Consider the following 22,319-nt stretch of genomic DNA (forward strand, 5'->3'; position numbering starts at 1 on the left):
TAAAATGACCAAGTTTTAACTCAGTCTCAATCTAAAAATTTATAAATGTACAGGAACAAAAGTCTATATATAATTATATTGTAATAAAGAGGAAATTCGTATCTACATTTTCATTTTTGTAAAAAAAATAAATTCCTGAAAAACGATTACAATGAAAATCTTACATCTATTTTTAAACATCATTATGTAAATATTATGTGTTCAAGATCATAAATAATATAGAATATCTGACTTCTATGAAATAAGGAAATTCATTCAAAAATATATATTAAAAAAAAAATTCCATAAACGTATAACAATATTTTAATCACTGTCCTCATATAATATCAAAACGTTAAGAATAAGGGCAACAAAGTTGATATAATGTAACCTGAGGCTATAGATGATTTGAACTTCTTATACAATTATCATTCAGATTCTTGTAAAAGTCGATTAAAAAAGGGGAAAAATAAATATGTCAGAGGAAATTTTGTCTGTAATAATTAATACGTTTATGGTCCATACTCTAATAGACTATCTAAATGCAGCAATGCTGTTCCGTTCCTAAAATATTTCATTGCTTACAGCATTTTGGTTCGAAATCTTTTTGAGAAAGAAGAAATTTATTTGAGAAATACTAAGGGACCATTAGCATGAAAAGAAGGTCATTGACCTAGTTACATGTATTTGAAGGTGAAATTAAACACAAGAAGCATAGGTGTACAATGGAATTTTTTGTCATCTGAGTAACGTTTTACCTTGAGTTTTCAAAATCGGGAAATAATTGCAAAATTTAGGATGTCTGATCACAACTTAAATATTGAAAGGGGTAGATACATGGATAGTTGTAGAAGTGATTAAAATGCATATAATATACTCTAAATGAAACAGAAGACGAATGTAATTTTATTTTACATTGTCCAACGTATCGACATTTAATCAAGGAAGAAATAAATATATTAACATATTATCAAGAATATGGTTGTGTACACTGAAAAGCCAATAGTTATTCGCGTGCGAGAAATATTCGCGATTACAGTGAGCTACTTTTATTCGCGAATATTAGTCGCCGCGAAATAAAGATTTTGAAAAGTATTTGTAGAGAATGTTTCCTCGGCCGCAATCATTAATCGTCACGTATTGATTTCAAACTGACGAATCGCGAATAAAAGATGACGCAAATAATTGTTGGTTTACAGTATATTGATACAATTACATGTGTATCTAGCGATCAAAATGTAACGTAATTAAAAAGAGGTCTTGGAATTTTTTTAACAGTAGCTTATAATGTACATGGAAGTAAGTTAAACTTTACTGGCTTGATGGATGCGCCATCTAACGACGCTGCTCTACGCTCTGGCATGGGAAATAACAACAATAAACAGATAAGCTGCTACTATCTGCTAAGTCAGTGAGTCATCCTAGAGCGTTGAATGTTTAACCCTCTTACTGCCAGAGGGGTCATATATGGGCTCTACACACTGGCTGCCACAGGGGTCATATATGACCCATCGAAAGTATTTTATATTCAGTTTTGATCTATTCAAGATTTAAGTTCATTAATTATGCGTTTATTTTTAAGCATTTATTTGAATGGAGTGATTGAATTAATCAGTATCTTGCTGATGGGCATATTTTGATGTAGGCTACAACTCTGATACGTTGACGACGTCAAACTTGCATTGATGGCGTCAACAACGTCACAATAGGTATTGGGCTATTCAAAGGACTTGACGAATAATATATGATAAATAAAACACATTTTTAACTCTCTTTCTTATTTAAAAACTACAGATTCACTTTAAGATATATATATATATAGAAAAAAATTAATAGAAATTAAACGAATATTCGAGAGAAATATGATTATGACTTCATAAATCAGTAGTATACTATATATTTAAAGAGAAGACTTGGTAAGCGATAAAAAAAAAATAAAGATAACCATTATAAATTCGCAAAGTATGATTAGTATTATAATGTTATTATTGTCTTATTTATCCCATTGAAACACAAACTTTTTCACTATTACTACAAGTGAATCATAGGACCTATGGACATCAATTTAAATAAATAGCAAATAGTTAATTGAAAATGCAAAAATGTGATTTCTTTAGCTTCGTAATGTTTCTGGGCAACAGAAAGCATTCATACTTTGTACATCCATATCGCTGTCAGTTTCTTAAGTAGTAATAAAACAATAAGAAACAAATAAATGTTAGACGGATTAATATTTCCAAGCTTTTATATATTACAGTGGATTAGCTATTATTTACAAGAGTGCATGTCAAAGCATTAACATTACATAACGTTTAGAAATAAAAAGAAATTTAAAGAAAGAGATTGATTGATTGATTGGTGTTTAACGCCGAGTCGGCAATATTTTAGCCATATTTCGGCAGGAAATTATGTTAAATGATCAGTTTTGAGAGTGTTTTGGTTTCTCTGGCGGCCCCCAGTGAGCCTACTCTTTTCCGAAAACCGGAGAAACGATCTTTTGCGTGCAAAGGGGATTGTTATCCTTGACACGGGGCACCGTTTAACGTCCCATCCGACGGACTTTAAAGAAAGAGAAAAGGAATTATGATACATTTTTTCCCAGTATTTAAGGGGGCCGACTATAGTTTTATTGTGTGAAAACTACAATAGCGAAACTCTTTATTTTTATACCATATATAACTTACATTAACTTCAGTGTACATGCAAAGTTTGGGAAAAATCTACCGTCCAAGTATTTTTGAGGGACCGTCTCAAAATACAGGTACATTTATTATAGGATTACATAGGAAAATGCTAATTTTTAGCACTTTAAAGCAAATTATGCAAATAATACAATAGACATTTTGTTAAAACTATAATATTTTATGAGTAATTCTATATGATACAATATATGTAAGAAACACAAAATTCTACCGTCTTGTTAAGAGAGATGCATCTCAAAATGCCAAAAATTAGCAGATTTTACTATTTTTATAGAGTACGACAAAATATGACGTAAACAATGGATTCACAAGAAAACATAATAAAAATATTGGAGATATTCTAAAATTTCTATGTATTAAATTTCAAGAGCGCATGTTTATTACCTTTTCTGTAATATTATTTTTATTACCCCTTTCTTTAAGAGCTTCAGATTATCATAACGTCAAAAAGACACTGCAGCGACGTCAACCTACCTATCAATTGCAAAATCGGTTAAATTATAAAATTAATTACCCCTTGTGAGGTCAACATGGTGAAATAAGGACCCGAGACCTGGCCCACGAGGTGACCTGCCCTGACCGAGGCCGCATAGCGGCCAAGGTCAGGGCAGGTCATCGAGTGGGCCAGGTTGAGGGTCCTTATTTCACCATTTTGAACTCACAATTGGTAATTAATTGTTTTATTATACCGATATATATTGAAAAGTATGAATTTCTAACGTTATTCTTTCTTTGATCGGGATCGGGATTCGCTACAGACCGGATAGCGAAGTTGTTTACATTGACGTCTGCAAGTGGTATAAGTTTTTGCATCATGATTTACTGATTGAAACAATATTCTGTTGATAGCGACATACATTGTTATAGCTAACGATTACTTTTCCTCTACAGTCAAAATCTAACACAGAATTCAACTCTTTAAAGAGCCGCCTCTACATTCTATTGAACTGAATTGTAACGATATATTGAAACGATATATTCATAATATTGTAACGATAAAATTTTACCGTATTCTGTATGGAAATGCAAAACAGACCATGCATAATTTTAAAAACATGTTTTTTTTCGAATAATTATTATTTTATGCATTAACTTTACTAAAAAACGAAATTTTGATTAAGCGGTAATTTTTAGCGGTCATTAAAAATAATGACCGGGTCATTATATCCCACGTGCAATGATTCCTAGGTCAGTATTGCTGTAAACGGTACCATTTGGAGTCATTGTTGTGTTTTAAAGTTTTCTTACCAGCCAATCAAATTCGAGTATTATGAATAGAGGTATAATAAAATCAGTTATATCAAATTAAAATTACATTTTTAGACCTATAATTGCTTAATTTTGTTTAATTTTAATAATCAAGTGAAAAAAGTTGCATTAAAACAATAAATACGCTTCATTTTACTATGATGCGCGAAATATTGCGCAATGAAACTATAGTCGGCCCCCTTAAAGATAAATTCAAGATTTTCATTATCTACACACTATACATTCTGGGGCTCAGAAACACTCCTAAATATTATCAATTTTTTATTGACCCCCCCTCCCCCCAGCTTGGGATGTTACTGCTACTCCAGACCCCTTTGCCCGAGTCAAAAAAAGCATCCATATTATCTCTGCCCAGTTATGCCAATGAAATAAACATCTTTATTATATAGTCTATTTATAGTCCCTATATAATCTATACAAACGCAAACAGTTCATAACACTACATATTCACCGGATTTTAGGCCGTATTCACCGGAGGGTCAATGCGCGTGCAACGGCATTGTGACGTCACAATCAAAACATCGAACAACGTTGTAAACAATGGTTGCAACGGCCGCAGCGAGCTACGTATCTGAGCAGGAAAACAATTATTCACACCTATTTCAGGATTATTTTTTTAATATTTGGACGTCTTACACATAGCGAAACTCGGAAAGGAAAACACGGAGGTTACAAACAGTAATCTGGAGATATTTTTATTTTCAACAATGGAAGATCGCAAATGAATATGGTGTCGTCATACAGCCTTCATTGTCTTATTTATTCAAATCCCGACTATATAATAAAACAATTATGGACTCTTTTGGTGTTGAATATGGTTTGTTATTCACCAGAAAAATATCCATATTGACCTCGGCTTCGCCTCGGTCAATATGAATATTTTTCTGGTGAATAACAAACCATATTCAACACCAAAAGAGTCCATAATTGTATAATAGCCACCCTGTAAATTCAAAATTTTACACTTCATGCTAGTAAATTATATTATAAAGAGCTTATACTTGTTCACACCTTCAGATACGCGTAAGCTATGTGTTTCTTTAATTCTATATGTTCCCGAAATTTTATATACAATATTCTTTAGAAGTGCCTTGGATTTTGTATTAAAAATTACCCTGCTCATAATCTGCAAGAAATTTTAAACAAAATAATTGGACTAGCAAATTTGACAATTTCTTAAGAGCAGGTCTATCATTATTATTCAGGGGGCTCATGCATAAAGTAGAGCGTATACTTTCTGTTTTATACGGTTTAATACATATCGGCAAAATTATGGGGGTTGGGATTAGTTTTCTCAAACTTTCCCTTCCGGTCCCTACGGCCTAAAGAGATGAACTCTTTATTATAGGATTAAACGTTCTTTTTGAAAAATTTATCGATGTGTAAATTCTTGACATTTTACTCACAAACTGAATAAAAGTGCGAAGCACTTTTATGTTAAGTTTGTGAGTAAAATGTCAAGAGTTTACACACCGATAAATTTTTCAAAAAGAACGTTTAATTCTTATAATTCCAATATCGAATTTTTAAAAATATTCAAATTATTTCTCTTTGAGGCCTCCATACAATCCGTTAGTTCTGGACGGCGTAGGAATACATTTTACCGCAAAGGAACGTAATCGAGATGAATTTCGATAGAGTTCAACTTAAATTGTCAAAACAATCGATAAATAAACTTATAAAGACTTATCGAATGTTGTTTAAGTCAACAAATATCGTAATTACGAGTTTACTTCAGAATAGTTCGTCCTTGACCATGGCCGTGTTGACATAAACGACAACTCTCATAGCGAAAGTTGCAGACCGACGACACCTTCGATTTGCACTTGTTTGTTCAAAGATTGAGGAACAATATAGAAAGTAAATATGAATTTGATGCTTATAGGACAAGAGTTTGAGGTACGTTTCTTTTCCCTGTCTAAACGATACAAACTGAGTTGATTATCTTCATACATGTATTATGAACGTTGAGACAGCGATTTTTAAGATTCATAATCGTGATCGAACAGAGTGACATTAACATTTTCATGGCGTTCGTCAGCTGGGCAGCCTAGCATGTCACCAGTTTTGTTTTAATTAATTAAATTTGAAGTTTCTTGTATTTATAATTTATCCAAAACAGACAATAAATAACTGCTATCGTTGTTTATACGATAAACTACATGTAGAAGCTTAGTCAAAAAAGTAGTTCTGATTGAAAAAAAAAAATTATCGATGTGTAAAAATTTTCTTAAACGTGTTCTCGTCCAATCAAAACACAGGAATTCAATAGATACAATGAAGATTGGAATTATACACCTTTAAATGGAACAATTTCCTTAATAGCCTGAATGTTTCGAAAATAAAAAATCATTAATTGGCGTTTAGAGCTTCTTTAATTATTTGCAGGTTATGGTACTGCTGAAATGTTACTGATGTATCAAAGTATTTCGAATTAACTTTCATGCACAAACCAAAAGAATAGTTAGATTTTATAAATATTTATAATTACTCATGATTCCATTATTGACCCCCACTCTTTTACAAATATTTGTAATAACCGTGTGTGTGTGTGTGTGTCTTTTGCTAGCCCACTTACCTCGCTTCTCGGCTAAAAAAAACTTTTGTTATAATACAACTTCTTTTTGACATTTAAGAGGTAAGTAGGTCTATACTACTTGTAATTAAGATGCACTGTTTGTCGTGAAACTTAAAAAAATACATGTACAAGCATTACAGTCACCTTGACCTTTGACCTACTTTGAGAAATGTATTACAGAGGTTTGAATTTTGTTTAGAGAGGCAGTGATTCGATAATTAGCTTTTATACAGTTTTATGACAATGTATACTTTTACACTATATGAAATACACTATACAGAAGTCGCAAAAGACTTAAATTTAAGTACAAAGTCTTTTTTGAATGTTTCTATTAAATTCACGCACTAATTAATTGATAAATAATTATTTATAATAATTAATATTTCATTAATATCCAATTTAGCTTTTAGGGGTTAGTGAATTGTATTTCTGGTTGTCAGATTCTATAAATACAGCTATAGTCTTACTATCTGCAGATCTGTTTTATATCCATGAACTATACATGTACACTGGCGTCAGAAGCAATATTGAAAAAAGGGGGGGGGGTAAATGGAAGAGAAAGATATTAAATCTAAAAAAAAAAATGTCCATTTTCAAAACACGAAAATTCCATTTAGTGGGATTTGTTGGGGATTAGAATCAAATTTCTTTTAGTACCATTTTTTCCTCCAAAAATACTTTCACTTACCCTGTTTTTGATCTAAACTGTAACGTGCCTGTTGAAAGGGGGGGGGGAGTAAACCTCCGTCCCAATGTTTAATGCCTATATCTATCTCTGCAAAAAGGAGGGGGTTAAGCACGGCCTTTGAACACTCTTGTCACATATGTACGGCATTTTCTTGATTTTCAACACTTGAAATCGCAAAAAAATGTGCTACATGTAATCTTGAATTCGTATCTCAGCAAAAACGACAATGTAAAAAACTTACTGAGTTTCTCGTATTTTTTTCGTGTTTTTTTTTTTATTTCATTTCAATCATTTAGTTAAACATTTTTAAAAAAAATGGTAATGAACGTAAGAGTTACCTTAATATCTTTTGTATCCCAGATCGTATTGATTATATAGAAAACAAGTATTCATTTTGTTTAAAGACATCTTTTCTAAGCGAAGACTAGGGCTTTTTTGCATAACGTTTCCTTTCCAAAATTTCCATAAAATACTGTTGAATTTATAATTAAAATACATTTTATTTTTACTACTCATTCTCTACTCCGAATGATATATCTATAAGTAGTAAATTTAAACAGCATAAAACTCAATGACAACAATCTGTTTATTGTCAAAACGTTTATATTTTTCACTCTTTCACATGATTATTTTATTTCCAAAGAATTTTCCAAATTACGCGGATTTTTTATGACTGTGACGTAATACTAACAAAGGAGCCGACGTCATCAAATCAGAATTGAAATGTCCTTGTGTCCGTTAAATTAGTAATTTGTAAAATCTTAACAATAAAAAATTATCTTTAGGAATAGAATGTTGCTTATCATGAAAAGAACATTCAATTCATTCTGATACTTGTAAGAGAAAGTTCTGGAGTATCAACTGCACAAATTAGACACAGTTCTGGCAGTAAGAGGGTTTTAAAATGTGTCATTTTCAATAAATATTTAATGCAGTTTTCTTTCATTCAAGTAATGTAGGGTATGTTTAAACAATAAAATGCTTTCTTTGTTTGTTATTACTGGAATTAACGGAAGCAGCTGTTGCAGAAAAAATACATAACCCGCGTAAGCGGGTTGTGTTAATTTTTTCTGCATTAGCTGCGACCGTTAATTCCAGTAAAAACAAACAAAGAAAGACATTTTATTTTTTATACCCCCCGCTTGAAAAGCGGGAGGGTATATAGTAATCGGTATTTCCGTCCGTCCGTCCGTCCGTCTGTCCGTCCGTCTGTTACGCTTTGGGGTACCCATCTCTTATCCGCAACTCCTCTCATACCACTGAAGGAAATTTAATGAAACTTTCACAGAATCTTTATTACATATTGCCATTGTGCACCTCCTATTTTACTTTTTGACCTGACATATATTTTGGATTTTCCAGAGCAAAACATGGACACTGCCATTTTATTCATATGGGAGGCGGGGGGTATCATTTAGTGAGCTCATTGCTCACAGTACCTCTAGTTTATATTTATATTTGTTTAAATAATCATTTTAAGTAGGATTAAAAAGATTAATTATTGTATTAATGATGCGAACGTCTTTATACGTTTCATTGATGGAACAGCCACTGTACAGACGACATGCCGATTGTAGTTCATACAGTGATTAATGCAATGGGTTTTCTTAAGATATAAAGGAGAAATTATTCAACGGATGTAAATATAATGTGATAAGAGCTTCGCTTCGAATTAAAATACCTTCAGGCGAAGCGAATAGTGAATATATAGGTCTCTGTTGAAACGTAAACAAAATGTGTTATGTTAATACAGATTGACTGCATGGAAAGCAAATGTAGAGAACTTCTAAAAAGTATTTTGATTAAAGTATTAAAAACTGAATATTATATGAAGGCCTAGAAATTATCCAAAATAATATTTTCGACAGTTAAGGTTATAAAGGCAGATGACCCTGCACTCTGTGATTTGTTCTGGTTCCCCCGAGACATTTAAATTTCTACGTCAGTGTGATTTTTCTATCAATCAATAAGCGCTGCCCTTTACATTACTGGTCATCTGTCTGTTTATCGAGGATCAGACAGACAAGCCAGTCTACATATTTAGAATCTGTGATTTCGTGGCGCGTTTCTTGTTGTATTTTTTAGTGTTGACGAAAATCCATTGTTCGATATCTGACAGGACTGTATATACTGTTTACAACATGAGATACTTAGTAAAGGTAGCAAATATGTAATAATTTATACAGGTGATATATTGTGAAGGTATGATAGGCGATTCAAGTGAAATATTTTTTTTTATGCCCAGCCATGATTATGGTCTGCGGAATATAGTGTTTGTGATGTTCGATTTCCTCTATTCCGTCCTTCCGTCTGTCCTTCCGTCAAACTTTGCCGTAAGCTCTGTTCAAAGCCGAGTTTCAATAAAACTATCCAAGACATTTTCATATGCTGATAGACAACTAGTCATAAATTAAATTTAGGATTTAATTATCGATATGTACTAAGGTCTAGGAAGAACCTCAGCCATTTAGGAAAATATTTAAGGACAGCTACTGATACTGTGTATTATGAATTGGAGACATATATTACACTAAATTGATACATTCATAACAAACTGGATACAAACATACCAAACTGGATACAAATATAACAAGCTGAATACATAAATAACAAACTGGATGGAAATTCATACCTTACAAACTGGATAAATATATATCCCGAAAAAATTATTGATAATGCTATTAAAAAAGCCATGGATTTAGACAGAGAGGACCTCCTCAACCCTGTGCAACAAAACAAGACGGATTCCAGGATCTTGCCTTTAGTAACGACCCATAATCCCCAGAATACAAACGTTGCACCGATTGTTTACCAACTCAACGACGTTTTGAAAACCGACGAAACTATGTCTAAAATATTTAAAAATCGGAAATTCATAAACAGTAGGAGGCAGCCGAAGAACCTCAGACGAATTCTCACAAAGTCCTCCTTTAAAGAAACGACAGAATTTCATGTGACCAAGTGCCAGGATCCGCGTTGTGGTACCTGCCCATACATACGACAAGGACAAAGTTTCAACTTTAACGGGAAACAGTTTACTGTTAATAATAACATGTCATGTCAAACTAGAAATGTTATATACGTTATAACATGTTCCGGTTGCGGGGAACTATATATCGGCGAGACGGGAAGTGCCTTACGGGAAAGGATCAGAGTACACAAACAACAAATAAACGTACCGCAATATCGCAAACTCAAAGTCAGTGAACACTTAGACGTGTGCGGAAATAGAACTTTTACTGTCTTTCCATTTTATAAACTGCACAACTCTAACACAATTGAAAGACGTGATAAAGAAAGACATTTTATAAGGACTTTCAAACCTAAATTAAATAGTTTAATGTAAAAGAATTGTTTCTTTACATGTAAATTATGTTACTGAGTCACATTTATTGCTTTGTTATTGTATGCTTTGTTAATGCATTGTTCTGTGAAAGTACGGGAAAAATATGACGTCAATCAAAGACTTGTTAACGTTAAGTTATTATGAGGTCATAATAGACGTTACCATGAGTATTGTAAAACATCATGAAGAAGAAATGAAAGCGCTTATGTTTTACTCGTTCTCTGTGTTTTTATTTATTTAAAATAATTTTCATATATATATATATATATATATATATATATATATATATATATATATATATATATATATATATATATATATATATATATATATATATATATATATATATACAGCAAACTAGATACATAAATAAAAATTGCATACATATATATAAAAACTGGATCCATAACGATATGTTTCTATTCAAAGACAAAACATTGTTGGCTCCATCCAAAATAATCTCTACTGCAATGTTTGTCAGCATACTGCTGTTTTGACATTGATTTGAAACTTAGTCAAGTCATTGTATGAGAAACATCAGATCTAGAATATTTTTTTCTTCATTATTTCCAGTGTTCATTGGTACAGTCCCTGAAACATTCTACTTTCCCACCTGAATGGTGAACGAACGCTGACGAACGCAGAGTCAACGATGTGCGAACACTGAACGCAACTTGGTGAACGAAGTGTTAACGTTGAACGGTAAGTGAACGCAGTACTCGAACTGAGCGCGAACGCGAGCGCAAAGTGAACGGTGAACGCAAGATGAACGATTTATTCGGAATGTCTCTGAACTTTTCCTTGCATTGAAATTATTATATTATTCTATCATTCTAATTTCAGGTGCTTTAATATAAATTAACAATAAATAGATGAATAAATAAATAGATAAATAAATAAAAAAAATACTGTACATAGATGTGCCTATGTTTTAAATCAATATTTTCATAACACGGTTTTAATTGCCAAAAAAAAAAAAAAAAAACATGTGTATTTGTTACCGAAGGCATGTAGTTTGAATATAACATTAATCTATCTATATAGTAAATATGCTTATTCTTTTTACTAATAAAATAATGTGGACTTTAGGAGATAAATATACTACTTATAGAATGAATTAATTATATTGTACCCAGTTGAAACAACCATACATGTATTTCCGTGCCAAGGCGATTCTGAGTAAAATAACGATTTTTTTTAAAAAAATTCAACAGTCTGTTGACGTATTGCATAAAGCACTCGTATTTTACAATAACTCTTATGCAAAATATTTTATATTTATGTGTCTGTTGTATTCTTTTATGATGATTATTTTAGCTAATATCTACATATGGAGAAATGACGTGCAGTTTATTCATGAGGTTGCTCCCACGTGATATACTTCTCATTAATATTCATAAGATCCTGCAAAACCATTTCTTTAATTTTTTAATATAAAAACATGCAAACTATTTTTATTTGAATTTCTTTAAGCACTCGACATATCTAAATGGGTAGAACATAGCGTTATCATCAGTTGGCAATTAATGATACCGTATGTTTCAATAATTAGTAGGTCAGGCGAATGCAAAAAATTGCCGTTTTTAAATTTAAAAGGCGGTCGTAACTCTTTGTACAATTTTAAAACAGCAATATTTTCTAAAAAAAGACCTTCGTTTGCACCTATTAATCGGCAGAAGAACTCTGTCATCATGCAAAAAACACTTACATTTACTCACCAAAAATGATAAAAACACTAATTCAGTTCTCTTTTCTTCATTAAAACAATGTACTCTCGCTTCGAATTTTTCAAATCAAAAAGGCGGTCGCAACTTTCACTTTGGCATCAACATCATTGTTATTACCGGTAGAGGATATAAAGAAAAAAAAAGATCGGCGGAAGAACTTTATCCGAAATAGTTAGAATATAGAAATTGTCAATTTTTGTAAGTTCTCTATATAATCTCTATAGAATCTGTCGCTATTATAGCTCCGATATGGCGAATATGTAAATGAGCAGAATGAACACCATTTCTCCATATGACATGTATCTGTAGACATTTTCCCGGCCGTGATTATACTCGGTTAAGATGATGGAAAGAGTCATTCAAAGTATTTGTAATAGATTAAATTTTCAAAACTAAATAAGTAATTGTCCTGTCATACTTTTTATTGAACAGAGAAATTTACGAGAGAGAGAGAGAGAGAGAGAGAGAGAGAGAGAGAGAGAGAGAGAGAGAGAGAGAGAGAGAGAGAGAGAGAGAGAGAGAGAGAGAGAGAGAGAGACCCCGTCGATTCTCAGATATTTATTGTATCCAAAAATATTCTTATCATTTTTCCAAGCTGTAAAGTTATCAAATTCTTAGATTAACAAATCCATTTGACAGTAATCATCGGCTTTTATTTCCCTTTTTCAAATTCACACAGTTCACAGGAAGCGTGCTTGTCCTGTCAATCAAAAAAATTCGACACAGTGGAGGTGTGGAAATCGCGTTTCACCGAACATGCTGAAGGCAAAGAGTCACTTAATATCTCTAAGAAGTTTTAATATTTTTCCCTATCATTTCTAGATCTGATTCTTGCATTCCTGCAGAATAGATAAATAAATAAATAAATAATGGGAATATATACTTGAAAAGATTAAGGTTTAAATTGAAACATATTCCCTGTCATATACTACAGTCGGCACATGTATATTTTGAAATACTATTGTTTAATGACTGTTAAGTATTTGTTTTAAGACTGATTTTCTACACATTAAATAAAATATACTGAAAATACTCAGAATTTTATTTCGGGAGAAAACAGGGGGGGGGGGGGTAATTATACTGAATGGCAAACATATATTTAGGTACGGTGAAGGAAAGAATTTTCCTTCGATCTCTAATAATAGACTGTTTTAAACAGTTGGTCTTTTCTAAAATTTAAAATCACACTATCAATTTAATTAGATCTAAGATATTTAATTAAGTAAAAATATTTATTATTATTCTTGGAGAGTATTCGATTTGTGGGTTGTCACGTGGTCATGTAATATAAATAGTCGAAGCGTGCAGAACAAGTCATTCTACCGCTCGCTAGAAAGTAAGGTAATTCAAGGGCTAGTAAATTCAGGGAGATATGGCAAACGAGGACATGGTTATTGAAGATGAATTGTTGTCCAACGATGAAGCAGTGACTCTATTTAATTCTTCCCTTAAAAAAGCTTTAAAAGAACAGAGCGAAACTATAGTGAGTACAATTGTAAAACAAATTACAAAAACGCCAGTCGTCTCCAGTGCAAAAGAGGCCGCATTTGAAAAGTTCGAGTTCAAGCACGAAGGTCATAAAATTCAGCACAACTTTAACGAAGATAGGCTAAAGAAATTAGACGAAATTGAGCAAGCTATTAAGAACGGCGATATCGACAGTGTCCTTGAAATTATTGAGAAAGAGAAGGCCGAGCTTAAACAAAGGAACAAAATCCTAAAAATAGCCGACAGACACGGTTGGGATACCGTACATGAATACCTGGACGACCCCCTTGCCGACGACAATGACGATGCGGCAAAACTTCGTGGTGCTGTTAATCGTGCTGCTAGGAAGCGGAATTTCCGATACAAGCCTTACGGACAAAAGCCCGGAGCATTCAACAAAAATGAGTTTTTTCGGGGCTTTAGCAACACAGCTAACGTTGGATCGGCATTCAGGCAGCCCTACAGAGCATCCAACGACCAGAAGTGTTTCTACTGCAGACAGCCGGGCCAAATCGTCCGAGATTGCCCTCACGCCAAGTCTCAACAAGTCCCAGTACCACCAAGCCAAAAGCCAGCCGCATCAGGCAGTGCCAGTCAGTAGAGAAACAGATAAAGTTGAGTATGAGTTGGATAGTGTTAATGATAAATTGTTTCAGTTTGAGCTGAATGATAATAATATTTCTGTAAAAGCAAAGCTGGCAAAAAATTTGTCATACTGGAAAGAAAATAACAGATCAGCTCTTATTCATTGCGATTTTGTCGTAAATGCTATACAAGAATTGAAAAAATCGGGTTGTATAAAAGAAATATTGAATCCATATGTGATAAATCCATTGACTGTTTCTATTAATGCATCAGGGAAAAAACGGTTAGTGTTAGATTTACGATATGTTAATCAGTTTGTTGAAAAACAAAAGATAAAATTTGAAGGTGTGTCTGAAGAACTTGAATATGCTAAGAAAGACTTGTATATGGTGAAATTTGATTTAAAATCAGGTTATCATCACATTGATTTTCATCAAGATTATCAAAAATTTCTTGGTTTCAGTTGGGAGTTTGAGGGAGAAAGTAAGTATTTTGAATTTTCAGTCTTACCATTCGGATTATCATCTGTAGGTCATATTTTTACTAAAGTAGTAAAAACATTGGTGAAGTACTGGAGGTCGACAGGAATTCCAGTAATTGTGTACTTAGACGATGGTTGGGTGTGTGATGAGTATGAAAAATGCAAGCAGGCGTCTTTGGTAATCAAAAACACTTTAGAAATGTCTGGGTTTGTTATTAACTACGAAAAATCTCAATTAAAACCAGTTAATGTGATAACAAGGTTAGGTTTTTTGTGGAATTTAAAAAAGGGTACAATAGAGGTTCCAACAGAAAAAATCAGTGCTATTGTTTGTGCTTTAGAAAAAATTATAAAAAATGTTGAAAATGTTACTGCTAGAAAACTATCCTCAGTGGTTGGGAAAATCATTTCTCTGAAGCCAGCAATCGGTATTATATGTCAGTTAATGACGAGGTTTATATGCATGACAATTTGTACTAGAAATTCCTGGGACGAGAAAATGACCATGTCAGACAGTTGTATGAATGAAATACAATTTTGGTGCAAAAACATCAGAAAAATTGAATTTTCTCCTGTGAGAAAAATTACAAACATTCCAGAGAAAATCGTTTTTTCTGATGCAAGCAGTGTTGCAGGTGCAGGGTTTACATATGAAAAAGACAGACAAGTTGTTCATTACATGTGGAATGAAAATGAAAAAAGCAAGAGTTCAACTTGGAGAGAACTGAAAACGGTGTATGTGATATTGTTGAGTTTGACAGAAAGCCTCTATGGAAAGTTAGTTAAAGTATTTACTGACAATCAAAATGTTGTGCGCATCGCATGCAAGGGCAGTATGAATAAAGAGCTGCATCAGCTAGCACTTGATATATTTGGTTTGTGTATAAAGTATGCAATTCATTTAGAATTACAGTGGATTCCAAGAGATTTAAATAGCATTGCTGATGATTACAGTAAAATTTTTGATTTTGACGATTGGGGTGTATCAGATCACATTTTAATTTTTGTTCAAAAAGATGGGGTTCGTTTTCTTGCGATATGTTTGCAGATTCTAAAAATAAAAAGGTAGAAAAGTTCTATTCAAAATTTTGGAGTCCTGGTAGTTCAGGTGTTGACGCATTTGCGCACGATTGGTCAGGTGAGAACTGTTGGATATTCTCGCCTCCTGTGTTAATATGTAAAGCACTTAAGCATCTAAAAATATGTCAAGGTCACGGACTATTGATTATTCCAGTGTGGAAATCGGCATTATTTTGGCCTATTGTTTGGAATGAATCAAGCAAAACATTTAGAAATTTTGTAAAAGATTTCATTGAATTTTTTAAACCAAATAATTTTTTCGTACCTGGTTCAGACAGTACAAGTATGTTTGCAAAGACACGATTCAGTGGAAATGTTATTGCAATGAAAGTTGATTTTAGTATTAACTGAAGATTTACTCATAAATCTGTGTTATTAATAGTTTTTCAGCGAAGCATGGATGGAGATAGAGAGTCTGACAAAGGATGGTCGGTTCAACACAGACAGTAAAAATATACTAGATATAGTTCGGAGAAGCAATAGTGACAACACATTGAAGAAATACGATTTTTACTTCCAAAAATTCCAAAAATGGTGTCAGGAAAACGGAGTCCCAAGTCTACCTTCCAAACTAAGTGTGATTGCGATATTTTTGAGTGGGCAAGTTCAACGCGGTGTTTCAGAATCGGTGTTGTTATCGTTTTATTACAGCATTAAGTGGTGCCATGATATTCATTGTGTACGTAATAATCCGTGTGATCAGAAGTTAATTCATATGCTCGTGCAAGGAGGGAGGAGGATATCGGCAAAACCAATTCAAAAGAAAGAGCCTATTACTTCGGATATTCTTCATGATATAATATCTTTATACGGTACGGGAGAGAAAAAATGTGATTTACAAAGTGTGAGATTAATCTGTATGTTGTTAATTGGTTTTTCGGGGTTTTTGCGTTTTATTGAAATTTCCAATTTAAAAGTGAAGGATGTGAAATTCTACGAATTATTCATGGAAGTGAATATCCAATCTAGTAAAACAGATGTGTATAGGCGAGGAAATATCGTTACTATCGCAAAAGCTGGGGGTGTTTTGTGTCCCGTTCATTGGATGAAGCATTATTTCGAAATTGCAGAGCTCGATAATAAAGAAGATTTTATATTTAGATCAGTGAGATTTTTCAAATCTGAAAAGAAATACAAGTTATGTGAACAGAATCTACCTTTGTCGTACACTCGTGCGCGAGAGATCTTACTTGAAGCTTTAAAAAGAGTAGGTGTGGATTCAAAATTATTTGGACTGCATAGTCTCCGTAGTGGAGGTGCAACTACAGCCGCTATGAACAATGTTTCAGATCGCTTGATAAAGATTCATGGCAGATGGAAAAGTGATTTTTCCAGGGACAACTACATTAAAGATTCAATAAACAATAAAATAAAAGTTACAAAAAATCTTAATTTGTCAAACAAATAATTAATGCTTTTAAATTCTAGCCCTTTGTTTTATTCTATGTTCTAGCGAGCAGCATTCCTACATTTATGGTTGTTTGTTATCTTTAGAGTATAATTAATTTATATTCGGACGAACAAAGTGAGGGAGAATATAATTATTATTATTCTTGGAGAGTATTCGATTTGTGGGTTGTCACGTGGTCATGTAATATAAATAGTCGAAGCGTGCAGAACAAGTCATTCTACGCTCGCTAGAAAGTAAGGTAATTCAAGGGCTAGTAAATTAAATATGAAAAGAGACCTTAAAGGGCTTGAAAATGAAAGAAATATAAAGACTCCAGGCAGTAAAAACATATGAATGAAATATCTGAATGAAAAGAGGAGCAGTGTATATATATGTAATAAAATGTTCTAGCGAGCAGCATTCCTACATTTATGGTTGTTTGTTTTCTTTAGAGTATAATTAATTTATATTCGGACGAACAAAGTGAGGGAGAATATAATTGCAGTACTGGTCATAATTCTCAGACCTACGTAGAGTTTAAAATTCGTGTTACTGTAAAAATAATTTTTTGTGTAATCTTGGCTTGTAAAAGACTTTGATTAAATATTATACATCCATTAATGATTTGTATTTAACATTACAACAAATTGCCGTGCGTAAAGCAGTTGTACATTGCCTTTTTAATTTTTTTTAAATCTAATGTTTTAGCATCGTTCTACATACATGTAGGTACTTTATGTATTATGTTTCTAGGGAAATTTCATGAATAAAGTAATAGCTGAGTTATAATAATAGAAATATAAATATAATAGATAATTTTTGCAATGAAATATTTATTCTTCAAACACGATATCTAAGTTATTTAATTAAAAAACGTGTAAATCCTTACCATCAAAAAGATAAGTCCTTTCACTTCGGGGTTTCGAATGACAATAACAACTGAACAATAAGTGAACGGTGAACGCAAGGTGAATGCAAGGTGAACGCAAAGTAAACGGAATGAAGAGCAAACGGTGAACGTTTTGTGAACGGTGAATGCGAGCACACGTGAACGGTGAACGCCATACTGTGAACGGAGAGCGAACAGTGAACGCACGCTGAACGAACGGTGAACGAACGGTGAGCGAACGGAAAAATAGAAAAGTAGAACGTTTCAGGGACTGTAGGTTGTGACATGGACAAGCTCTGCAGGAAGAAGGATATGGAGATAACGAATAGTATTCAATATCGAAGTCCAGAAAACAATACAAAATAGGCATATTTCACAAATTCACGTAATTCTCCAGTGATTAGATTCCTAGGGACATATCAACAATCCAAGTAACTGCAATGAAATGAAATGAATAACACAATAGAAATGTACATATTATATATGTAGAACGCCTCTCTAGGGTTTACCAAACAACACAACAGACAAGGTTTAAGATTCTCCGAATACAATGCATGACAATTAATTAAGGATGCATACATATATTATGTTATCAATGAATCACATTTACCTATATAACAGGTCTGTCTTTTAATGTATCTATAAACACAAAGTTCGTTGTTGTCCCGAAAACCCACTAAGAGGAGATGAGTTTTGTTGTCATAACTTAGGGTGCGTGGTATTTTTCCTTGCTCTTGTGTCAGTATCGATAACAGAAAGTTACCATCCTTGTCAATTATTTGTATTGTTACAGTTTCAAGATCACACACAAGGATATGTGACAGCGCGTTAGTACAGATTCCACGTGGCTGAAGTCGTAATCCTGATTGATGTCCAGTGTAAGAGAAACGATGTCGTCCTACCCTATCTGTCACCACTACAGCACCACCTAACCAATCTATGTCAGACACAATAACATCTCCGTTGCAGTTCTCTACAATGCATGTAGGATTACTGTGCAGTTTCTGACCCTTGGTGTCACGTATTGTATGTATGTGTTGTCCTGTGCTATTGTATCGATCTATCCTGTATCTATTTAGACAAAACATCCAAATTTGTATAATGAGTAGATCACCATTGATTAGGGAGGAATAGACACATCGTGGCTTCCATTCAACTGTTCCTTCAATCAGTGTAGACCCTGTTCTATTATCTTTAGACAATTTGAACATTTCATTATTTGGACCTATATAGATTAATTCCCCTTTATTGTTCACTGTGTGTGTTTCATATATAGCATTTGAAGTTGAATAAGTTATTTTTGTCAGATGGTGCAGAAAGTCCCTTGCTATGTTTTTCAAGAATAAATAAGTACTGTTGTTGTGACTAAGACTGATCCAGAACATGTTTGAATGAAGACAAGAAATGTGTGTTACATAACCGAAATGTTTCAGTTGAATAGTTTTGACTAACACAGGTGTAGACATAAGTTCCAGTAGATCTTCATCTCTCATTTGTCTCTGTCTTCTCCCTATGATTTGGACTTCACTCAGAAACTCAATCACATCTTCTATTTTGATTTCCTCTCTCAGGGAGGGTAAGGTGTGTTGTGTAAGTTGAAGAGTGTCTTTTATTTTTGGAACAAAGATGATTTTATAAAATAAAAGGAATTTTATCGCTCTGTTCACTGACTGTTCATATTTATGTTCATATTTTTCTATGCTGCCGAGGTTTCTGAGCAGTTTTCTCTTTTGTTGTAATTTGTGAGTCATGAAATTGTAAAATAGGACTTGAACATTAAGCATCACGGTGGCAATGAAGTTTTTTAGTTCCTTGCCTTTTTTCGACATTTTTAGGTGATATTTGATGATCTTCGTTTGAGCAGTTTTTGTATCAGTCTTGATGATTGCCAGAAAAAAACGGGTTTTATAGAGAGCCTCACCTCTGATTTTTTGCAGGATGTCTCTGTATTGTTCACGATGTGTTTTATACGCTGTTCTAATGTCCAGTATTTTGTGTTGCTCATGTTCTTTACACTTGGCACAGACAGGAAGTTTACATGTATAACAGTAGTTAGTGTACATTCTGTCTGGATGTCTCAAACAGGTCTCATGTTTTTGTATGTCATATTTCTCTCGATAAATCACAACATCATGGTGTATGGTATCAAGATCAATAACATGCCCCTCTTTACATGATAGACACAGGTCATGTTGACACGTGTTACAGTAGAATTCTGTGTCCCCATAACACTCAGTACAATGCCGTATCTTACACTGGACGCTTGACCCTGAACCCATGATTTAGAAGATCTTTGTCTCTAAGAAACATAAACTCCTGAAAGAAATGAAAGATTCTTAAATTATTTCTTTACAAAATAGAATATTGTTTTCTTTCTCTTTTCATATAATATTTGATCATAGAATATCTTACAAGTATCTATTTTCTGGAGTAAATTCTTGGTCTATGGGGAGTAGCAATTCTAGGTATTTCTTTTAATAACACAAGATATCCAACTCCAATTAAATGCACATGGATTGCATCCTCCACAGAAACGCAGTCACTTAATTTTCATCGTCAAAAGTTTGTTTGCTGACTACAGAAATCAACAAGATGATATTATTGTTATATTTACCAAATATAATAAAACATTGAAGTATTTTTGATAAATTCAAATGCATAATTTTGTTCATTTCGTTCGAGAAGTCAGTTCTAATCATCTAACAGAGTATTGAGGCTGTTAATGGACATAAAAGGAAATAAAGACAATGGCCTACATATACAAAACGGTGTATTTACAAATATTTAAAATAATTCAAGTTTTATAATTTTTAGCAAATCTAACCATAAAAATGCAGGTGCAAATATGCAAAGAAAAAATTCATGATACAAGTACACGGCAAACATTGTCAAAAATTAATCAAACAAGATACATGTAATAAAGTTGATTCAATTATTGTTTAGTTTCTGTGTGAATGCATGGTTGTTTAATTTCTCTTTATTTTTTTTTTGTTGACTTTGTTTTGACGGTAGTGGGTTTCCATAGACGGATGTAGTGTGTAAGTTATTTTTAGCGTGAGGCGTGAGTATAAAAGTGACCGGTTAGGCCAGAGTGGTCAAATTAGGGAGCGTTAGCAACACCAGCTGGATGCCACGTTGTACTTGTCCTATACGTTCTCAGGGTGTGGCGAATTCTACAGTTTATAGGGACTGTTAACTGGTAGCCATTAGAATAAGGAAGGCTTGTTTGGACTGGCATATTTTTGTTTTCTCTATCTCACTAGGCGGTGAGCGTATTTGTTTTGTTGGTCAGTTTTCACTGTTGTAAGTATGTTCTTTTGCTAGTTTTTCTTTGTTCATGCGTAAAGTTACTTTAGGGTTAGTTAAACGTGTGATATTTTCAGTGCGTACAGTGCAGAAGGCGGGAGGAGTGTTTGGTGTAATTCCTCGACGTCTACCTATAAGATACCTATGTCAGTATGGATGGTCATGCGGGTACTGGGGGTGTATGGTTTTAAGGGTCCTCCACACCATGTGACCTGTGACGTATACAGAGAAAAATACTTTTACTTCCGGTTTTATTGAGAAAATACATGAACGAATTGTCCTACCACCGTTTGTAAACAATGAACACATGGAATGATGATCACGGAGTTACCGATGAAAAGGATTGCGGTATTTTTTTTTAAATAAAAGAACAACAGGCGTCTTGGATTATGTTAATAAAGATAGTAATTCCTAGACAACAGGTACCGGTGGGTATGACGAGAAATGTATAGGTTATTTACATTTTCAGGCTAATCAACCAAGTCTGTTTTTGATAGTTGAACATGTTGAAATTTCGGCACACTTATTTGTACGTTTCAATAAAACATTATCTCATTGTGTGTTTATAAATATTGATAAAATAGTGTGCGTTTCTGGTTTTCCTCTTTTATTTTTCTCCAGTTCAGTGGCCAGTATATTACTAAATATAGTATGGTGACGTAAGCGGAGACTTGCCAAAGTTTTTGAGTCCCGAGCAACAGGAAAGATAACTCCAAAAAAGAATTTTGATACCAGAGATTTTGAAAATGTTTTTTTCTAGATCAGTGCATTTAATTTTAATTCAATTTTTTGATGTAATCTAATTCATTAA

At 33.2% G+C, this 22,319-nt stretch overlaps 1 protein-coding gene across 1 annotated transcript; it reads right to left on the reverse strand.

Moving 5' to 3' along the window:
• Positions 1-18,602: 18,602 nt before the first annotated feature.
• LOC134251849 (E3 ubiquitin-protein ligase TRIM56-like) lies at positions 18,603-20,481 on the reverse strand. Its single transcript, XM_062734270.1, has 4 exons — positions 20,124-20,481; positions 19,655-19,808; positions 18,966-19,273; positions 18,603-18,637 (listed from the first exon to the last, which is right to left on the reverse strand). Exons 1-4 carry the CDS (start codon positions 20,479-20,481, stop codon positions 18,603-18,605), a joined length of 855 nt encoding a protein of 284 aa, XP_062590254.1.
• Between the last annotated feature and the right edge of the window lie 1,838 nt (positions 20,482-22,319).

The sequence above is a fragment of the Saccostrea cucullata genome, unplaced genomic scaffold, assembly GCF_032062105.1.
Source record: "Saccostrea cucullata isolate Sc308-1 unplaced genomic scaffold, CSIRO_AGI_Scuc_v1 ctg2963, whole genome shotgun sequence".
In the NCBI taxonomy this organism is placed as follows: domain Eukaryota; kingdom Metazoa; phylum Mollusca; class Bivalvia; order Ostreida; family Ostreidae; genus Saccostrea; species Saccostrea cuccullata.

What these genes read in the sequence shown, in the direction of transcription:
- LOC134251849 (XM_062734270.1), bottom strand. Translation starts at nt 20,481, where the DNA reads ATGGGTTCAGGGTCAAGCGTCCAGTGTAAGATACGGCATTGTACTGAG. An exon ending in CATCCTGCAAAAAATCAGAG is followed by an intron (nt 19,809 to 20,123) that starts GTGAGGCTCTCT and finishes CAAAAATAAAAG; the next exon opens with ACACTCTTCAACTTACACAA. An exon ending in ACAAATAATTGACAAGGATG is followed by an intron (nt 18,638 to 18,965) that starts GTAACTTTCTGT and finishes ATTTCATTGCAG; the next exon opens with TTACTTGGATTGTTGATATG.